The sequence below is a fragment of the Lepus europaeus genome, chromosome 1 (genome assembly GCF_033115175.1).
Source record: "Lepus europaeus isolate LE1 chromosome 1, mLepTim1.pri, whole genome shotgun sequence".
NCBI classification, from domain to species: Eukaryota; Metazoa; Chordata; class Mammalia; order Lagomorpha; family Leporidae; genus Lepus; species Lepus europaeus.
Genome location: NC_084827.1, coordinates 180,047,300 through 180,065,596, shown reverse-complemented (window position 1 = coordinate 180,065,596; position 18,297 = coordinate 180,047,300). Strand labels below are relative to the sequence as shown.

General features: G+C 57.8%; 1 protein-coding gene across 1 annotated transcript in view; it reads left to right on the top strand.

Annotated features, from left to right (window-relative positions):
• Positions 1 to 17,869, top strand: part of ASB18 (ankyrin repeat and SOCS box containing 18) — a 57,965-nt gene extending 40,096 nt beyond the window's left edge. Inside the window, exons 5-6 of the mRNA XM_062202561.1 lie at positions 15,826 to 15,939; positions 17,241 to 17,869. Coding sequence (XP_062058545.1) covers positions 15,826 to 15,939; positions 17,241 to 17,426 — 300 coding nt within the window. The 3' untranslated portion in view covers positions 17,427 to 17,869. The remainder of the gene's footprint in view (positions 1 to 15,825; positions 15,940 to 17,240) is intronic.
• Positions 17,870 to 18,297: the final 428 nt, after the last annotated feature.

Sequence of the window (18,297 nt, the reverse complement as noted above, 5' to 3'; positions counted from 1 at the left end):
AGATCACTGTGGTTTCAGCACGGCGGACTCCGGAGACGGCAGTGCGGGTGTTGGAACACCTGTGACGCCCACCTTCTACACTCCCCTCCCCACTGAGGGTTTCCCCTTTCCCACCGTCAGCGGGCTTAGCTCATCCACCTGTGACACAGAGACCAGAACCACCCAGTGCCCTTCCGGCTCTGCCTGCCGAGCCTACACTAATTCAGCCCTCGTCCTGTGTGACTCCATAAAAAATGAAGAAAAGCTCACTTGGGGTGAGCGTGTGGCACAGCGGGGAAAGCCTGCAATGCCGATGCCAGCATCGAGTCCCAGCCGCTCTGCTTCCAATGCAGCTCCCTGCCAAGGTGCGTGGGATGGCAGCAGAAGACGGCCACCTGCTCAGGCCCCTGCCACCCACATGGGAGACCCAGAAGACGCTCCTGGCTCCTGGCTTCAGCTTGGCCTAGCCCTGGCCATTGCGGCCATTTGGAGAGTGAACCAGCAGATCTCTTTCTCTCTCTCTGTCTCTCTCTGTAATGCTGCCTTTCAAATAAATATATACATCTTGAGAGAGAGAGAGAGAGAGAATCAGGCATTACCTGATAGGTCCTCAGTGGGGAATCCTTGGGGCCATTTCTTTTGAAGAAGAAAAGGAGTCGATATAGTTCGAGAGTGATCAGAAGTAGGCTTTGTTTGCCTTGAAATCATTTCCATGTGAGGGGTGTTGGGGACAAGACCCCCAACACCTGCCGTGTCACTGGGGCTGCAGGTGTCACCCTCCCTCGGCCTGGCGTCACAGGACAAGGCACAGTGGTCCTCCGGGGCCCTCTCCTGAACCCCCCCCCATCCTGTGTCAGCCCCACAGAAATAGGGTGCAGTTGGTAGGGTGGCTTATCCCCCGTTCAGCTTAGCGGTGGGCAGTGTGTCGAGCAGGGCAAGAAACCATGGAACGTGCTTTCCTGGGCGTGAGGGTGGATCTCCAGCAATCCTGTGCTGTTGTGGGAAGAATTGCAGTGGCCTTGAGACAAGCAGCACCTTGAGCTCTCCCCCAGAAAGCGTTGCTCACCATTGCCTCCCCTGGACACAGCACGAGCCGGCCTCTGTGCCTTCCGTTAGCAGGTGCTGAGCCAGTGAAAGCAATGGCCACAACTCCGGGCGCCAGGCCTGCCTTGAACTCTGGACAGAAGGCGCTGACCTCTCTGCCCTGAGATCCCTTCGCCTCTAGGGGGCGCCTCCGTACCTGGCCAGGAGCAGGTGCAGCCACCAGGCCATGTCCACCACGCTGAGAATGCTTTAAGCCGGCACAAGTGCCTGTGACGTTCTAGTCTGGTCCTAGGATGACCAGAGCAAACCGTGCAAATCCAGAGTTGGAGTCTCCCTCCACCCGGGCTCCTGCGAGGTCCCCCAGGGAAGGGGAGACCCGCCTGGGCTCAGCAGCCCGGTGGAGCCCGCAGCAGACCCTCAGTCGGCCCACAAGGACGCCCAGCACAGAGCCACCAGGAAAGTCGCCGAGCCCATCATCCATGGGCAACAACCATCTTTCAGATGGCTGCAGAGAGACACCTATGGAGCTGCGAATCACACAGACAGAGGTTTCCCAGCGAGCTTGTGATGTATAAATCACAAAATTCCCAGGCCGGGACAAAGGTACCAGTGGCGCGGCACGTGGATGCCCCGAGCAGCCATGGGAGCCCCGTGTGGTGCTCGGCCCTGACAATCAGCGTTGGTGCCACAGCCTGGGGAGCCAGCACGTCCACCAGGCCATGCTGTCCTGCCCTGCTGGCTGCTAGCCAGCACCCAAGGCAGAGACAGGGGACGCGAGAGCAGGGGCCGGCTGCAGCCAGGCCTGCGTTCTGGAGGGTGGCAGGTCGGGCCTGGGGACAGCATGCAGAGGAACATGGGAAGGTGGGCCGTGTTTGAAGAGCTCACTTCTGGTTCGACCATCGAAGAGAATGCTGGAGCCCCAAAGAGTCTGGAAAAAGCATGCAGCCCAGCGCCTCTCCAGGCTGGGACAGGGGCAGAAGCAGGCGGTGCCAGGGCTGGCCCACGCATCCCAGACTCAAGCCACTGCCCTCCCTGCAAGGGAGCCGCTGATCTGTCCCTCAGCGCCACCTGAGCCCTCCCATGAGCTCTGCTCGTTTGCACCCAACACACGTGGCCAGCGAGCTCCAGCTCCCTGCCCCCACCCTACTGTTCCCCAAGACGATCCAGTTACCTGTGGACCAGACGTCACGCCACACTTCCCCTGGATCAGCCATGGCCCCAGGCCATGCGTCCGTTTATTCATTCAACAGCTATCTCGTGGGACCCTCTGTGCGGGGCACTGGCCTTATGACGAGGTTCCGTCGGGGGGTCACTCACCTGTGTGATGTTGCCATGGTGACAAGTGCTGCCAATCCAAGGCCCATCTCACCTGACAAGTGCCGATCAGGGCCTGAGCATCCCCCAGGCAAAGCGGGGTCGGCAAGCCCAGATCTGAAGGCTGAGGACTCACCTAGGAAGAGCGGACAAACATCCCCAACAGAAGCAGAGCACGAGCCCCCGTCCTGGGGCAGGACAGAAGCTGCTCTGTGTGCCCACAGCGAGGTGACCAGGAGCTGGAGAGGAGAGAGCGTGAGGGAGACCTGAGACTCTACAGGTGTGGGCCCTGCTCGGGGCTGGGCCTTGGCCTGAGAACAGTGAGACTGTGACATCGTGGGCAGCAGAGGCGGCCCAGGCACAGTGGCGTTTGGAGTGAAAGCAGCGCCCTGGGCAGGTGCAGACGGCAAGCGCTGGCCATCAGTGAGAGACGCGGAGAGCTTGCATGGGGCGGGGCGGAGGCTGATGGCAAGAGTGACAGATTCTTGGGGCGTAGTGGGCTGGGCCTCCGCCTGCAGCACTAGCATCCCATATGAGCACCAGTTCAAGTCCTGGATGCTCCTCTTCCTATCCAGCTCTCTGCTGTGGCCTGGGAAGGCAGTGGAAAATGGCCCAAGTGCTTGGGCCCCTGCACCCGTGTGGGAGACCAGAAGAAGCACCTGGCTCCTGGCTTCAGATTGGCACAGCTCTGGCCATTGCGGCCATTTGGGGAGTGAACCGGTGGATGAAAGACCTCTCTCTTTCTCTCTCTTTGTGTGTGTGTGTGTGTCCCTCTCTGCCTGTAACTCTGCCTCTCAAATAAATAAATACATAAAGTGGCGATTCTAGAAGCACCTACACAGCCTGGGTCTTGCCTCGCCTGGTGGACACCTGCAATGCTGGAAATAAGAACCTCGAGTTCCGTGTGTTCTTTTTACCGAATTCCAGAATTAGGTTAAGCGATTTCACAAATGCACCCCACTGCACGGAGGCCTCAGTGAGAGAGCCCTGGGCGGAGCGGGCTTCACGGAGCTGTGCGTCCCCGTGTCCCCGGAGGGCGTGGGGCGCGAGGCCAGGCGCCATCAAGAGCGCGCCGGTCCTCCTTGCTTTCGCTGTATCTCTCCATCTACATACAAAGCAATGCGCCTCTGTGTGTCGCCCCTTAATTTTCTTTCTGCCGCCTCATTAGCCGGAGCGAGTATGCGCCGACACTAATGACATCAGCATGTCAGGGTAATGTGGCAGGCGCCCCTCGGCAGACACGAGGAGGCGGCGGAGATGTTTAAACCGTGTTGGCGTAAAAATAATGAAGCCAGCCAGCTGCCTGGCACACGTGCGGCCCGGTGCCGGGGAGCCCCAGAGAGGTGGAACCGGGGACAGACAGGAAATGATTTCCCGAGACAGGCAATAAGACTTTGTCACAGTCTGTGCCCCGCGGGCGGGGGCGGGGAGGCAGGGAGGGCAGCTCCTCGTCCTGGGGGTGGGCGCGCCGGCCCTGGGAGCCATTTAGCATCTTGCAGGAGAGTGACAGGGCCCGTCAGGGGTGGCTGGAAGGCCGCGGCTGGGGAGACCCGGGCAGCAGGGATAGCACCGTGGAGGGGGCGTCGTGTCCGGTGTGGACCGCTCTGTATGGCCTGGTTTCCTCCCGAGGACGAAGAGGGGAAGGTGGAACCCGGGGCCAGGCCGGCACGCAGAAATGGCACATTGGTGGCCGGAAGTGGCTGCTGGGCAAGAACACGTGGTGGACGCCAGGCCTGGCTGGTGTGGGCGGCCTGTGTGGCCAGGGCCTGCCCGGCGCTCCCTCTGCAGCAAATCTGTGCCTTGCTCCGTTGCTTCCTTCTCTAAGGCCTGTGCGGACCGCACTGGGTTAGGAGGAAAACAAATCGGGGGAGGGAGGAGAGCCAAGGTCATAATTTTTCCAGTGTCAGTGTGATGACCAGGTTCAAAGAGCAGCCACCTCTGTCTTCTTAAAAATGTCTCTGGGGGCCGGCATTGTGGCCTAGCAGGTAAAGCCGCTGCCTGCGATACCAACACTGGTGCCCAGGTTCAAGTCCCGGCTGCTCCACTTCCCATCCAGCTCCCTGCTGATGGCCTGGGCAAGCAGTGGAGGACGGACCAAGTGCTTGGGGCCCTGACACCTGTGGAGCTCCTGGCTCCTGGCTTCAGCCTGGTCCAGCCCTGGCTATTGCAGTCATCTAGGGAGTGAACCAGCGGATGGAAGACCTCTCTCTGTCTCTCCCTCTCTCTCTCTCTCTCTGTAGCTCTGACTTTCAAATAAATAAATCTTTAAAATAAAAACAGCTTTGAACACAGAGGCAAGAGGAAGGGAGCGGAGAGGGGGGAGGACAGAAATGCTCAGTGCCCTCAAGGCAACCTCTGGGCAGGCGTCACCCCCGAGCAGGCTCACCTCCGAGCAGGCTCACCCCCGAGCAGGCGTCACCCCTGAGCAGGCGTCACCCCCAGCAGGCATCACCCCCGAGCAGGCGTCAACCCCGAGCAGGCGTCACCCCCGAGCAGGCGTCAACCCCGAGCAGGCGTCACTCCCGAGCAGACGTCACCCCCCAGCAGGCGTCACCCCCGAGCAGGTGTCACCCCCGAGCAGGCGTCACCCCGAGCAGGCATCACCCCTGAGCAGGCGTCACCCCAGGGCAGGCGTCACCCCAGGGCAGGCGTCACCCCCGAGCAGGCTCACCTCCGAGCAGGCTCACCCCCGAGCAGGCGTCACCCCCGAGCAGGCGTCAACCCCGAGCAGGTGTCACCCCCGAGCAGGCGTCACCCCCGGGCAGGCGTCACCCCCAAGCAGGCGTCACCCCCGGGCAGGCGTCACCCCCGGGCAGGCGTCACCCCCGAGCAGGCATCAACCCCGAGCAGGCTCACCTCCGAGCAGGCTCACCCCCGAGCAGGCGTCACCCCCGAGCAGGCTCACCTCCGAGCAGGCTCACCCCCGAGCAGGCGTCACCCCCGAGCAGGCGTCAACCCCGAGCAGGTGTCACCCCCAGCAGGCGTCACCCCCGAGCAGGCGTCACCCCCGGGCAGGCGTCACCCCCAAGCAGGCGTCACCCCTGGGCAGGTGTCACCCCCGAGCAGGCGTCACCCCCCAGCAGACGTCACCCCCCAGCAGGCATCACCCAGCAGTGTAGCTGGGCAGTGGGGTAGCTTGGGGAGATGCAGCGTATTTGGGGAGCTGGAGTGAAGTGTCCGCTGAGGGGGCTCTGCCTTGGCCACCGTGTGAGCACCAGCTGAGCCAGCGACCCCGACTCCGCCTGCACCTAGCCCACCCCTCCCCGCTGACCATGACTGGATCGCACCTTAACCAAAGCCAGGCGAAGAGAAAAGTCACCAGACTCACGGAAGAAACGGACAAAAAAGGAATCCAGAAAGGAGAGGGGAAATCCGCGTCTCCCATCCCAAGGCCCAGAAGAAAATCCCAGGAAGAAGACAGAAGGAGGCCACAAAGCCAGCAGGAGGACGCGACGAGGAGGACCGAGGAGAGAACTGGCCCCGGACAACAAGGGTCCAATCCCAGGCTAAATCCTTACGTTACAGCTCAGAGACAGGGCTCACTCACTCAAGGCCAGCCATGCCGATGGCGTAGCTCCCGGTGCTGGGCCGGCTGCCTGCGTGGCCGCCCGCCCCTCCCTGCTGTTCTGAGTTCTCCGCTGGACGCCTTCGAGCTGAACACAGTCTCCTGGCTCCACGGGAGACGCCGCGGGAAACGAGTGAGGAGGAAAGGGAGCCACGGTGCTTCTCCTCCGCCCATGTACCTCGTGCAGCCGCCAGGCAGCTCCTGCCCGCAAGGCCCCGGCCACACCAGGCAGCTCCGGACTGGGGTCCCGCCGCCCGTGGGCAGCCCTGCACCTTGCACTCCGAGGACCCACTGGTCGTAAGGTAGCAGCCGCTGTCTGGGTTCTGGTTTCTGGGCTGCCTCACCGTGCCCTTGTTGGCCTCTTGGTGGCGCCATTGCTGGTGTCATCGGGGCCAGGTGTGAAATTCTCTCCAGTTGAAAGATCTAGAATGTTCTCTTTTGTCCGATTGGACTCTGGCTGATACAGACGGTTTTGGCCACAAGTAGCAGAAAACCCAACTCAGAGGTTTGACTGGGGAAACGCACCTTGTTCTGTCATGGCAAGATGGACAGACGTATGCACCTGGGGAGGGGCTGTCGGTGCCCTGATGGTGTCACCGAGGGGCCAGTCGGGGTCTGCTCGGGGAGTCAGCTCCGTCCTCAGAATGGCTCCTCTCTCTGCCTTCCCCCGACCGCTGGGCTGTCCAGCTGCCATGTTCATGTCCAGCCCTGAGGAAACCTCCCCGGGTTGGCTCACTGGGGGTGGGGGGTGGGGAAAGGCCATGACTTGGCTTACTGGGGGTGGGGGGAGGGGTAATGGCCATGACTGATCAAACAACCTCTGTGCATTGTTGGGAAGGCAACCACAGTGCTGCTAAGGGGACTGATGTCCAGGTTCTTCTTGGGGCCTGGCATCTGGTGCAGTGGTTAAGATGCTGGGAACCTGGGTTCGAGTTCTGGCTCTGTCCCAACTCCAGCCTCCTCCTAACGCACACCCTGGGGGGCAGCAGGTGGTGGGTGAAGTTCTCGGATTCCTGCCACAGACGTGGCGACCTGGGTTGAGTTCCCAGGTCCTGGCTTCATCCTGGCCTTGTGTTGTGGGTGTTTGGGAGTGAAACAGAGGATGAACAATCTCTCTCTCTCTCTCTCTCTCTCTCTCTCTCGGCCTTTCAAATAAATGCAATAAAAATTGTTGTTAAGGACATACAAAAAAAGAACAGAGCCAGGAAATTAGAAAAGAAAACAGCAATGCCGAAGGCAGAAAGCAGAGAGCCGACCTCCGGACAAGTAACGAGGAAGCTGGAGCAAGCAGCTCAGAAATAATCACAAAGACGTAACAGAAGAAGACTTCGCTGCCAGGCAAGCCTGAGCTTGGTTAGAAGCTGGGTAGCTGTTCTCTGCGAGCAGTGGTGGGGACACACCTGAATGCACTCTAGCAGAAACCTCCTAAAAAGACATGGAAAACCGTGCAACGCCTCCCAGGAAGAAACGGGCTGTTCCTCAAGGACTAACAATCGGTCTGGACCCCTATTTCTCGGCTGCAACAGAGCGTAAGACGATGAAATGTCATCTGCAGATTTTTATTGTTTTAAAGATTTGTTTATCTATTTGAGATGCAGTTACAGATAGAGAGAGCGGTCTTCCATCCGCTGGTTCGCTCCCCAAATGGCTGCAACAGCTGGGCCCATCTGAAGTCAAGAGCCAGGAGCTTCTTCCGGGTCTCCCACATGGGTGCAGGGGCCCAATGCTTGGGCCATCTTCTACTGCTTTCCCAGGCCACAGCAGGGAGCTGGATCGGAAGAGGAGCAGCCAGGACTCGAACCAGGGCCACAGGCAGAGGCTTAACCTGCTACGCCACAGCACAAGCCCCATCTGCAGATTTTTAAAGGGAAAGTCTGAATACTCTAATTGTAGACTCAACCAAACAGGGTTCACCCTGATAGCAAAAGAAGGCACTTTTAGATATCAGGGTCTCAAAAACATGCCCTCCTACTGCACTTTTTTGAAAATAAACCACAGACACAGGATGCCAGGGACAGGGAAGTCAGGACTGTCGTCTGTGGTTTGTTCAGCAGTCTTCACGGAGCACCTGTTAGTTACGCAGCCGCTTAGGAGAACTGGGTGAGCAGAGCAGACACGAAGAAGTCCCTCTGCCTCGCATTTGGAGGAGGAAGACGGGTGCGTAGACCGTAGGCACGTGCAATGGGCTGTTGGAGTGAAAGGGCTCTGGAGAGCAGGATCGGGCTGGGCCTGGCGCAGGCCTACGGAGGGTAGATAGGGTGGGTGACTTTCAACCAAAAGGCTTGCATCAGCCGGGCGTGGGGTAGGCTGTGCAGCAGGGGGCTGCAGGGGGCCTGGCGTGTGTGCAGAACAACAGCCCCCCACCCCCCACCCCATGGCTGCCCGTGGAAAGAGCCCACAGCTCAGTGGAGGAGCGGGCAGGGGGAGGGAGCAGAGGCGGGCCGGGCTCCTGAGGGTCCCCGTGGTGACTTTGGCCACTGGAGGTCTGAGCGGAGGTTTGACATCCCCTGACTAGTGTTTTGTGAGGCTCCTCCTGGCCGCTGTGTCAAGAAAATCCCTTAGGAGGGGACAGGAGCAGAGAGGTGAGTTGGGAGGCTGTGGCTATGATCCCACGCAGAATGCCGCTGGCGTGCACGGGGAGGGAACCGGATCGGGATGGGTCTTGAACGTGGAGCCCCCAGGGTTTCAGGTTGGACACAGGATGCCAGGGACAGAGAAGTCAGGACTGTCGTCTGAGAGCAGCAGGTGGCGAGCTCAGGGCGGGGGCACAGGAGTTGGGCTTGTGCTGTGCTGTGGCCAAGAGCGGACAACAGCGCTACATGTCAATCTGGAGTCAGAGAGACTGAGCGAGCCGGGGCAGACCCTGCACAGCCAGCGGCGTGCGGACTCCTGGTGAGCTCACCGGGGAGTGGGGCAGCAGGGCGTTCCGACGGGCGGAAAGAGGAGACAGCAGCCCAGGAACCGGGGAGGAGCGGCCAGTGGAGCCAGTGAAGAAGGGAGAGGGTGACCTCGTGACTGGCCGGACGTGGCTGAAACAGCAAGAGATGCGGAGCGTGGACCGTAGGATGTGGCCAGCTCACGGTGCTTGTGGCAAGGGAGCGGTGGGGCCGAGGGCAGCTGGTGTGGAGACAGTCCAGCCACCAAGGGCATGGCGCTCAGCGAGAGCTCAGCCGGAGCAGTCACGGCCACTGTGCCCCGGAATCTTCCCTCTCCTTCTATCCTGACTGCCGCCACCGTTGCCCCTCTGGATGGCGGGAACCTTGGCCAGGCTCTCTTACCTCTTGCCCGTGGTGAGATTGCCAAGATGGAAACGGAGCCCTGTCCCTCCTCCACTCCTAACCCTCGGGGCTCCCCCGTGTCCGCGGCTCCTGGCTGACCCTGCCCCAGACTCCTTCCTTCCCCGTCACGTGCCACCACTGCCCTGGTCAAACCCCGTGCCCCAACCAGCGCTGCCTGCTCCTTCTCACCTCCCAGACAAAGCACAGTGAGCCTGCCCCGCCTGCACCACCCCACTCCCTGTCTGGCTGCAGCTTGCGGCACCACAGCCGGGTCTTGGTGGGTTGGCACTTCCTCCAGAAATCTTCCCCCAACCCACTCACCACCCGCCGACAATCTGCCTTTGCTGCCACTTCTTTATTAAAAAAAAAAAAAAAAAAAAAAAAAAAAAAAAAAATTTAAGCCAGAGTTACAGAGCAAGGGGGAGAGAGAGAGAGAGAGAGAGAGATCTTCCATCTGCTGGTTCACTCCCCAAAGGCCAGAGCTGGGCCAGGCCAAAGCCAAGAGCTTCATGCAGGTCTCCCACACAGGTGTCAGGGGCCCAAGGACTTGGCCCATCTTCCACTGCTTTCCCAGGCCATCAGCAGGGAGCTGGATTGGAAGTGGAACAGCCGGGACTCGAACCGGCGCCCACATGGGATGCCGGCACTGCAGGTGGAGGTTTAACACACTACACCACAGCGCCAGCCCCTGAAATAAAAGATTAAAATTAAGGGATATGCAGAGGTAATGCTGGCGAAACCGAAGTTTCTTTTATCAATGTATCTTTTATCAATGTGCCACATGGAAGAATCAGGAAGTGAAGAGGGAAGGACTCGCCTGGTGTTGGCGAAGCCGTCAGCAGGGAGAGATGAGGCTCTTCACCCTCTGGTGCCGAAAAAGATGCCACTGACATGGATAAGCGGCGGAGAGTAACGCCGGGCGGTTTTCTAGTTCATCTCTCACGGCCCAGCTGGGGAAGAAGAGCGTGGAAGCTCCAAGTCATGAATACGACAAATACAAATGGAACTGGAACCCAGCAAAATAGGACCGCTCCTCGTGTCCCAACCAGAGTCTGTGCGAGCCGCAGTGCACACAGCCAGGACGTTAAAGTAAAAGCTGCTCCTTTTCTTTAAAGATTTATTTATTTATTTATTTGAGAGTCAGAGTTACACAGAGAGAGAAGGAGAGAAGGGGGGAGAGGGAGAGAGAGAGAGAGAGAGAGAGAGAGAGAGAGAGAGAGAGAGAGGTCTTCCATCCGCTGGTTCATTCCCCAGATGGCCGCAACAGCTAGAGCTGCGCCAATCCCAAGCCAGGAGCGAGGAGCTTCTTCTGGGTCTCCCACACGGGTGCAGGGGCCCAAGCACTTGGGCCATCTTCTACTGCTTTTCCAGGCCATAGCAGGGAGCTGGATTAGAAGTAGAGCAGCCGGGTCTCGAACCAGCACCCATATGGGATGCCGGCGCTACAGGCAGAGGATTAAGCCACTTCATCACAGCGCCAGCCCCAAGCTGTGACACTTCTAAAGTACCTCTCTGCACATGGTGTCCCGCACTCCCAGATCACCGCCACACCTGTAGTTTCAGACTCACAGGCAGCCAGAGCGCTGTGCCTCACAACCTACGGATACGACCTCAGCCCGGTTCAGAGGCAAATTCATACCATTTCAGAAGTCGCTTTCCTTATGACTGCGGGAGGCAAATGTTACTAAAGTAGCTGAGCGATCCGTCTGAGAAGCCGGAAAGGGAACTAGCACACACCACCGGAATGAACAATACAACAAAAATTAATAGGGTAGAGTATTTTGTAAGAGAACCAATTGACAAAATACGATAACTGATTCCTTGAAAGAGAAATTAAAATAGAGACGTCTACAGCAAGACTGAACCAGGAAAAACAAGAACATTGACAATACCATTGCAGTGAACTTCAGGAGAAAAGGGTGCTTATTCCCGGAGTGGAGCGCCCGCCTCGCGGACTTGCTGCCCACGACAACCCCAAGGCTGCCCCGGGGTCTCCCAGCCAGGTGTAGCCAGTGGGGTGTCACGGCACTTCTGCCCCAGGCTCGCTGGGATCCCCCACCAGAGACCGGTGCCTCTGGAGAGCCAGCCCCAGACCGCTCTTCAGGCCGGGGTGCCGAGAGTTCTGCCCCAGATCCGGGACACTGCACCTTTCCCGTCATTCCCCGGCTCCCGCACCTGCTCCAGTAGACCGGTGCCTCTGGAGAGCCAGCCCCAGACCGCTCTTCAGGCCGGGGTGCCGAGAGCTCTGCCCCAGATCCAGGACACTGCACCTTTCCCGTCATTCCCCGGCTCCCGCCCCTGCTCCAGTAGCCCCGAGTCAACAGCCCTTCCGGAATAATCCTCCGTCACCCGTGCCACCTCCTCCCTGCGCACCCAGACTGAGCGCCTTTAAACAGAAGATCATTTTCTAGGAAACAGAGATTAACAAAATCAAAATCAAGTATGCTAATATCCACGGGAGAAATTGAAACTAGCCAAGTGTTTCCGGCCAGGCATAGGCAATGTGAGACGCAGGCTCTGCCGAGCCTTCTTCAACCTTCCCAACCGAAACGACAATTTCTCAGGTAGGTTCACTAAGTTATTTAACATAGATTGATATCAAAATCTGGCCAAAATAGCCCTAAAAATAAAGCTATAAGCCAAGTTCAGTTATTCACAAGTAGGCAATGGGACCAGCGCTGTGGCTTAGCAGGTAAAGCCACCGCCTGCAGCACTGGCATCCCATATGGGCGCTGGTTCGAGTCCCAGCTGCTCCACTTCCGATCCAGCTCTCTGCTGTGGCCTGGAAAAGCAGTAGAAGATGGTCCAAGTGCTTGGGCCCCTGCACCCGCATGGGAGACCTGGAAGAAGCTCCTGGTTCCTGGCTTCATATTAGCACAGCTCTAGCCATCGCAGCCACTTGGGGAGTGAACCAGCGGATGGAAGACTTTCTCTCTCTCTCTCTCTCTCTCTCTCTCTCTCTGCCTCTGTGTCTCTGTGTCTCTGTAATTCTGCCTTTCAAATAAATGGATAAATCTTTAAAAAAAGATAATTCTATTAAAACCAGGAATCCAGGAGTAAGGTGATTGTGCCTACCACCATTGTTATTTAACATTGAACTTAAAAACTCCAGCCGATATAAGACAAGAAAATAAACAAGAAATATTAATATTTAGTAAGAAAAAAATCATCACTTGCAAAAATGCTTGTCTGCCTGAAAAATAGCCTTAGTAAATGAACTTACAAATCAGTTAAAAAATGAATATACCGACAGGAAGGTGAGGAAAAGAGAATTATCAAGTCACCAAAGAAGAAAGACAACTGGTCCATCAGCGGGAAAAGTGAATGTTCCCTACTGTGCCTCTCGAGCCCAAATAACCAATGAGACGCTTTGGGCAGAGGGCAGAGCCCTGTCACACACAGGCCTTCAAAGGCACCAAGGACGTCGGCCGTTGGTTTTCAAAGCTTTAAAATGGACCTTGCAACTCTGTTCCCAGGAATTCAATGTAAGCATTGAAAGTAGAATGGTTGGCTGCAAAAAGGAATACATTTATGTTCTAAAATATTCATCGCCATCAAATCGAAGAATGTTGAGGATGGTGTGTGGCACAGTGGGCTAAGCCACCACTTGGCACATCTGTGTCCCCTAGGGAAGGGCCTGGCTCCAATCCAGCTTCCTGCTCGTGCACCTGGGAGGCAGCCGGTGATGGCAAAGTACCTGGGCTCCTGCCACTGGTGAGGGAGACCAGATGGAATTTCTGGATCCTGACTTAGGCCTGCCCAGGCCAGGTATTGCAGGCATTTGAGAAGTGAGCCAGCAGAGAGATGACATTCATGGAATAGTATGTGGCCATTACAATAAACTTGAAATGCTTGTTTATAAGTTTTGAATTTTAAAAATTTATTTTGAGTAGGAAAATGATGAAGCTTCAGAATAATACACAGAGCATTCGCTCGTTGTTGTCCTACGGTGCTCCTCGACGTGCAGTGGGTAACGTCCTGCTAACCCCGAGGTAAATGGATCTAAGGGGGAAATGCGTGCACGCCACCCTGCCCCCCGGACAGCCCAGCCCAGCAGCCCAGCCGTGTCCTCTAGTTTGTCCTGTGAGCGTGGACCCAACGGAGCTGCCCAGCATCGCCACAGAGAGAGACCCCACATGGCACTGGCCCACAGAGACCCAAATGCACAGTTCCAAGTTTGGTGTCCACCAAATGTGGGCTGCATTTTGCCCCATCATAGTCCAAAAATCCTAAGTCAAGTATGGTTAAGGTGAGGACCATCTGTATAAACACTAATTTTTTTTTTGTTTAAATGCATAAAACATCAGTGAAACAAAATTAACAAAATGTTAGCCATGATCATCTCTAAAGAAAGAAAATTAATTTAGAAAATCTCATCTTTCTTGTTTGATATTGTGAAATTCTCCATGTTGAAACATATACCTGTAGTTAGTTCATTTTTTAAGAATTACCTACTGAGAGAGAGGGACAGACAGAGATCTTCCATCCGCTGGTTCACTCCCCAGATGGCTGCAACAGCCAGGGCTGGGCCAGGTCAAAGCCAGGAGCCAGGAGCTTCCTCTGGGTCTCCCACGTGGGTGCAGGGGCCCAAGGACTTGGGTCATCTCCTGCTGCTTTGCCAGGCCACAGCAGAGAGCTGGATCAGAAGTGGAGCAGCTGGGACTCGAACCAGCACCCATGAGGGAAGCTCGTGTCCCAGGCAGCAGCTTTACCCTCAGCACCACAGCACAGGCACCGTGTGTTTCTGTTTTAAAGGAGTTTTAGGTCTGAAACCGTAGGGATGAGTGAGGCGTAACTGCAGCAGTCATGATGAGTGATGCAAGTGTTCCCTTGGAGGGCAGGCGTTGTGGGGCGGTGGGGTAAGCCTCCACGTGGACACCCACATCCCACACGGGACCACCTAGTCCAAGACCCGGCTACTCTGTGCCTCCGATGCAGCTTCCTGCCAATGGCGTGGGAGGTAGCGGATGATGGCCAAATACTTGTATTCTTACCACTCACGTGAGCGACTTGGATGGAGATCCCGGCTCCTGGCGTCCACCTCTCCTACCTCTGGTGGTTGGGGGCGTTGAGGCAGTGGGAACTCCATCTCTGTCTTCTTCTTGCTCTAGCTCTCACTCGCTCTCTCTTTCAAATAAACTTTATATATACATACATATACATACGTGTATATATGTATGCACGCATGTGTGTATATCCTCATACATGTGTGTATGCATGTATGTGTACATATGCTCATCATATGTGTGTATGCCTGAATATATACATATGCGTGTGCATGTGTGTATCCATAGAAACACAGTGCCTGGTCCTAGCAAAGCTGTGTCATCTCAGCCTTCCAAGCCAAGAAACAGGAAGAACTGTCTTTGTTTTCTATTTATTTGGGAGTCAGACCGACAGACTCCCATCTGCTGGTCCACATCCCAGATGCCCACATCAGCCAGGGCTCAGCCAGGCTGAAGCCCGGAGCCAGGAACTCCATCCAGGTCTCCCAGGTGGGTGCAGGGACTCAGGTACCTGGGCCGTCACCTGCTGCCCCCCCAGGGTGTGCAGTAGCAGGGGGCTGGAGCCGGGGATCAGATCCAGGCTCCCTGGCACGGGGCGTGGGGTGCGGGCACCTTAACCAGCATCTCTGGTGAGGGACAATCCTGGCCAACAGAGAGCCCCTCTCTGCCGTCGGCGTCTGGTCCGACTTCTGACTCCAACCACAAATGGACAGAAACAGGCAGAGCAGCGCGGCCCCACCGGGACGCAGCCGGCAGGACCGTCGCCGTGAGGAGCTCGCGGGACAAAGCAACCCAGTTTCTACAACAGACAAATCCCATGAAACAAAAGTGAGCGATTTAAACACACATCCTATCCGCCGATCCTACTGTGTCGGCCGTCTCTGGGTTCCTCCGCAGACACAGGAATTGTTCTGTTAATGTGACAGCATGGACGAGAACGCGGTGAGCCTGCGCCCCGGCGGCACCACAGGTGACAGTCAGAAACAGCTGTTGGTTTCCCGGATGTTACAACGGTAATCCTTTACTTACAGATGAGAGAGGGCACACATGCAATTTGCTTCCAAATACTACCGGGGGACCGGATGGCCAGGACTGGCCAAAGGCTGGGGAAAGAGACCCGGGGTTTATCGTCCTATTTGGTCTACACTGGCGTATGTTCAGACTTCTGCAGCATGAAAAGCTTGCTTTTTAAACAATTCTTAAGTTTTATGATTCTTTAAAAAATTTATTTGAAAGGCAGCCAAAGAGACAGAGACATCTTCCACTGGTTCACTCCCCTAACGCCCGCCAACAGCCGGGGCCGAAGCCAGGAAGTGAGCCCAGGTCTCCCACGTGGGCACAGGACCCAGCTCCCTGCAACTCACTGCTGCCTCCCAGGGTGCGGGTCAGCGGGGCGCGGGGCCTCTGCTAAGAGATGCATCCGGCATCTTAGCCCCCAGGCTAAACGCTTGCCCCAGCCGATGCCCTGTGCCGGTGCTCAGCCCCCGGCCGCTCCCTGCAGAGCCACTGCCTGTGCTGCTCTGCACGGAACCCTCCCGACCCCTGCAGCCACCCCGCTGTCCCCCGTGTGACGTGGACGTGGTGAGGTCACCCAGGGACCTGGAACCCACGCGCCCGCCTGTCTCCACCTGGACTGCAGGTGCTGAGGATCTGCGCACCGGCCCCCGCCGTCATCGAGCTGCTTTCCAACTCCTACTCCCAGCTCCGCGTGTCCGAGTCCTGGAAGGAGGTGATCCCGGAGGACGCGCTGCAGGTGCGGAGCCGCCTTTCTCCCCCTGCCCACCCCTGCCCACTCTGCATGGTGTTTTGCATTGATGTGGGGGAGGAGAACAGGATGGGTGGGGGGTTGTATTTCTGCCTCTCCTCTGGAGCTCGGTGCTTGCACGGCCAGGAGAAGCTGCCGAGCCTTCAGCCCTCTGCGTCCGTGCGCTCTGCATTGGGGACTCAGCAGCTTCGGGGCAGAAGTATTGGGGAAAACACTGCACCTGTACTGGACAAGCACAGATGTTTTTCTTGTTATTCCCTAAGCAACGTGGTATAAAGCTATTTACGTAGCATTTACACTCCAGCAGGTATCCTAAGCAATCTACGGATGATTGATTTTCAAGATTTATTCTATTTATTTGAAAGAGTTATAGAGAGAGGTAGAGACAGAGAGAGAGAGAGGTCTTCCATCCGATGGTTCATTCCCCAGATGGCCACAATGGCTGGAGCTTTGCCAATCCGAAGCCAGGAGCTTCCTCTGGGTCTCCCATGTCGGTTCAGGGGCCCAAGCACTTGGGCCATCCTCCACTGCTTTCCCAGGCCATCAGCAAGGAGCTGGATCGGAAGTGGAGCAGCTGAGACTCGAACAGGCGCCCATATGGAACGGCAGCACCGCAGGCAGAGTCTTTAACCCACTGCACCACAGCGTCGGCCCCTACAGATGATCTGAAGTGTGCAGGGGGATGTGCGAGGTTCTGTACAAATGCTGTGCCATTTATATACAGGAGTTGAGCCATCCTGGCGAGTCCAGTGCCCTGGGACCGGGAGGGGGGTGGTGTCTTGAAGCCAATGTCCCATGGGCAGCCAGGACACTGTGGTTGGGGCGCACGCTGTGGGCCAAGGCTTGTGGCAAGTCTCTGGCTGTATTTTGGAGGGCCCGTGTGGCCCTGTGGGTCAGTCCGGTCTTCTGATGGTTCAGAATTGGACTAAGGCAGCCACAGGCATCACAGGTACAATTCAGAGTCTGCACCCATCGCTGAACCTCAGAGCAGCCCCCACGGGCTGCTGGCTCGGGCCTGGGGCCCTGAACCCAGACTGGCCCCAGGCAAGGGCGCGTCTGCACCGGTGAGGTGAAGAGAGCCGTCCCGAAGCTGCAGGGCTGCTGTGCACTGGGGCGGGGCAGGGCAGAGTGGGAGGAGGCTGCCGGAATCATCCACCCCTGCGGGTGGGAGGCCGGCCTACATGCTGGGGGCGGCACGCTGGCAGGCGGTGCTTGCTCCCTTGGGCTGTGGCTGGGAGGAGCCCACCGGTGCCGTGGCCACCCCTGACGCTGCGCTCCTTGCCTTCTAGACGCACAAGGCCTTCTACCAGTCCTTCTTTGCCCTGGGCCACGCCCCGCGCTGCCTGCAGCACCTGTGCCGCTGTGCTGTCCGCCGGCTGTGTGGCAGGAAGTGCTGTGACATCATCCCGCAGCTGCCCTTGCCCGCGGCCCTGCGGAGTTACTTGCTTCTGGAACCAGAGGGCGTCCTGCGCTGAAGACCCGGGCACGGGAACCCGGCTCCTGTCCTCATGGCCACCCCTCCGAGGAGGCCTCGTGTGGAGGACAGCGACCCGGAAGAGGAGGGAGGGGTGGGCCATTCCCACCTCGCTCTGCCACGGGGCCAGGAAAGCTCGGAGGACCTCGCTGAACTGCAGGCCGCCCTCGAAACGGGATTGCTTCTCTACAAGCCTTGTCCGGAGTCCGGCCCTGTGGTTAGCCGCCGCCTGCAACGCCCCTGTGTCAGCGCCAGGTCCAGTCCCGGCTGCTCCACTTCCATTCCAGCTCCCTGCTAACGCACCCGGGAGGGCCCAGAAGGTGGCCCGGGTGCTTGGGCGCCTGACACCCACGTGGGAGACCCAGAATGGCTCCTGGCTTCAGCCTGGCCCAGCCGCAGCCGTTTCAACCATTTGGGGAATGAGCCGTCGGGTAGATCTCTCCTCTCTCCTCTCCTCCCCTCTCCCTCACCCTTTCCTCTCCCCACATCACTCTGCCTTTCAAATAAATAAAATCTCTAAAAAACAAAACCAAAAGCGCTTTCCGCCCCCCCCCCCCCGAATTGCCGGTGACAGTCCCTTGAAACCGCTGGTGTCCCTCAAACAAAGGACTGGGAGGTACACGCGGCCTCTTCAGAGAGCTCTCGGAGACAGCGGCCCATGGGGGGCTGTGCTGGCCCTCCGGGACCTCTGGCACCCAAATGAGCCTCTCTTTCAACTCCACCCCCCAGGGCCTGGTGCAGGTCCCTTGCCCGCGCTCTTCCAAGCTCTGTCTGCCCCCTTCCCCCCCGGAGAGGCCTCCCACAGCCCTGGGCCGGGACCTCAGGGACCTGCACGCTAAGACAGCACGCAACCAGAGCTCGCCCCGGGGACA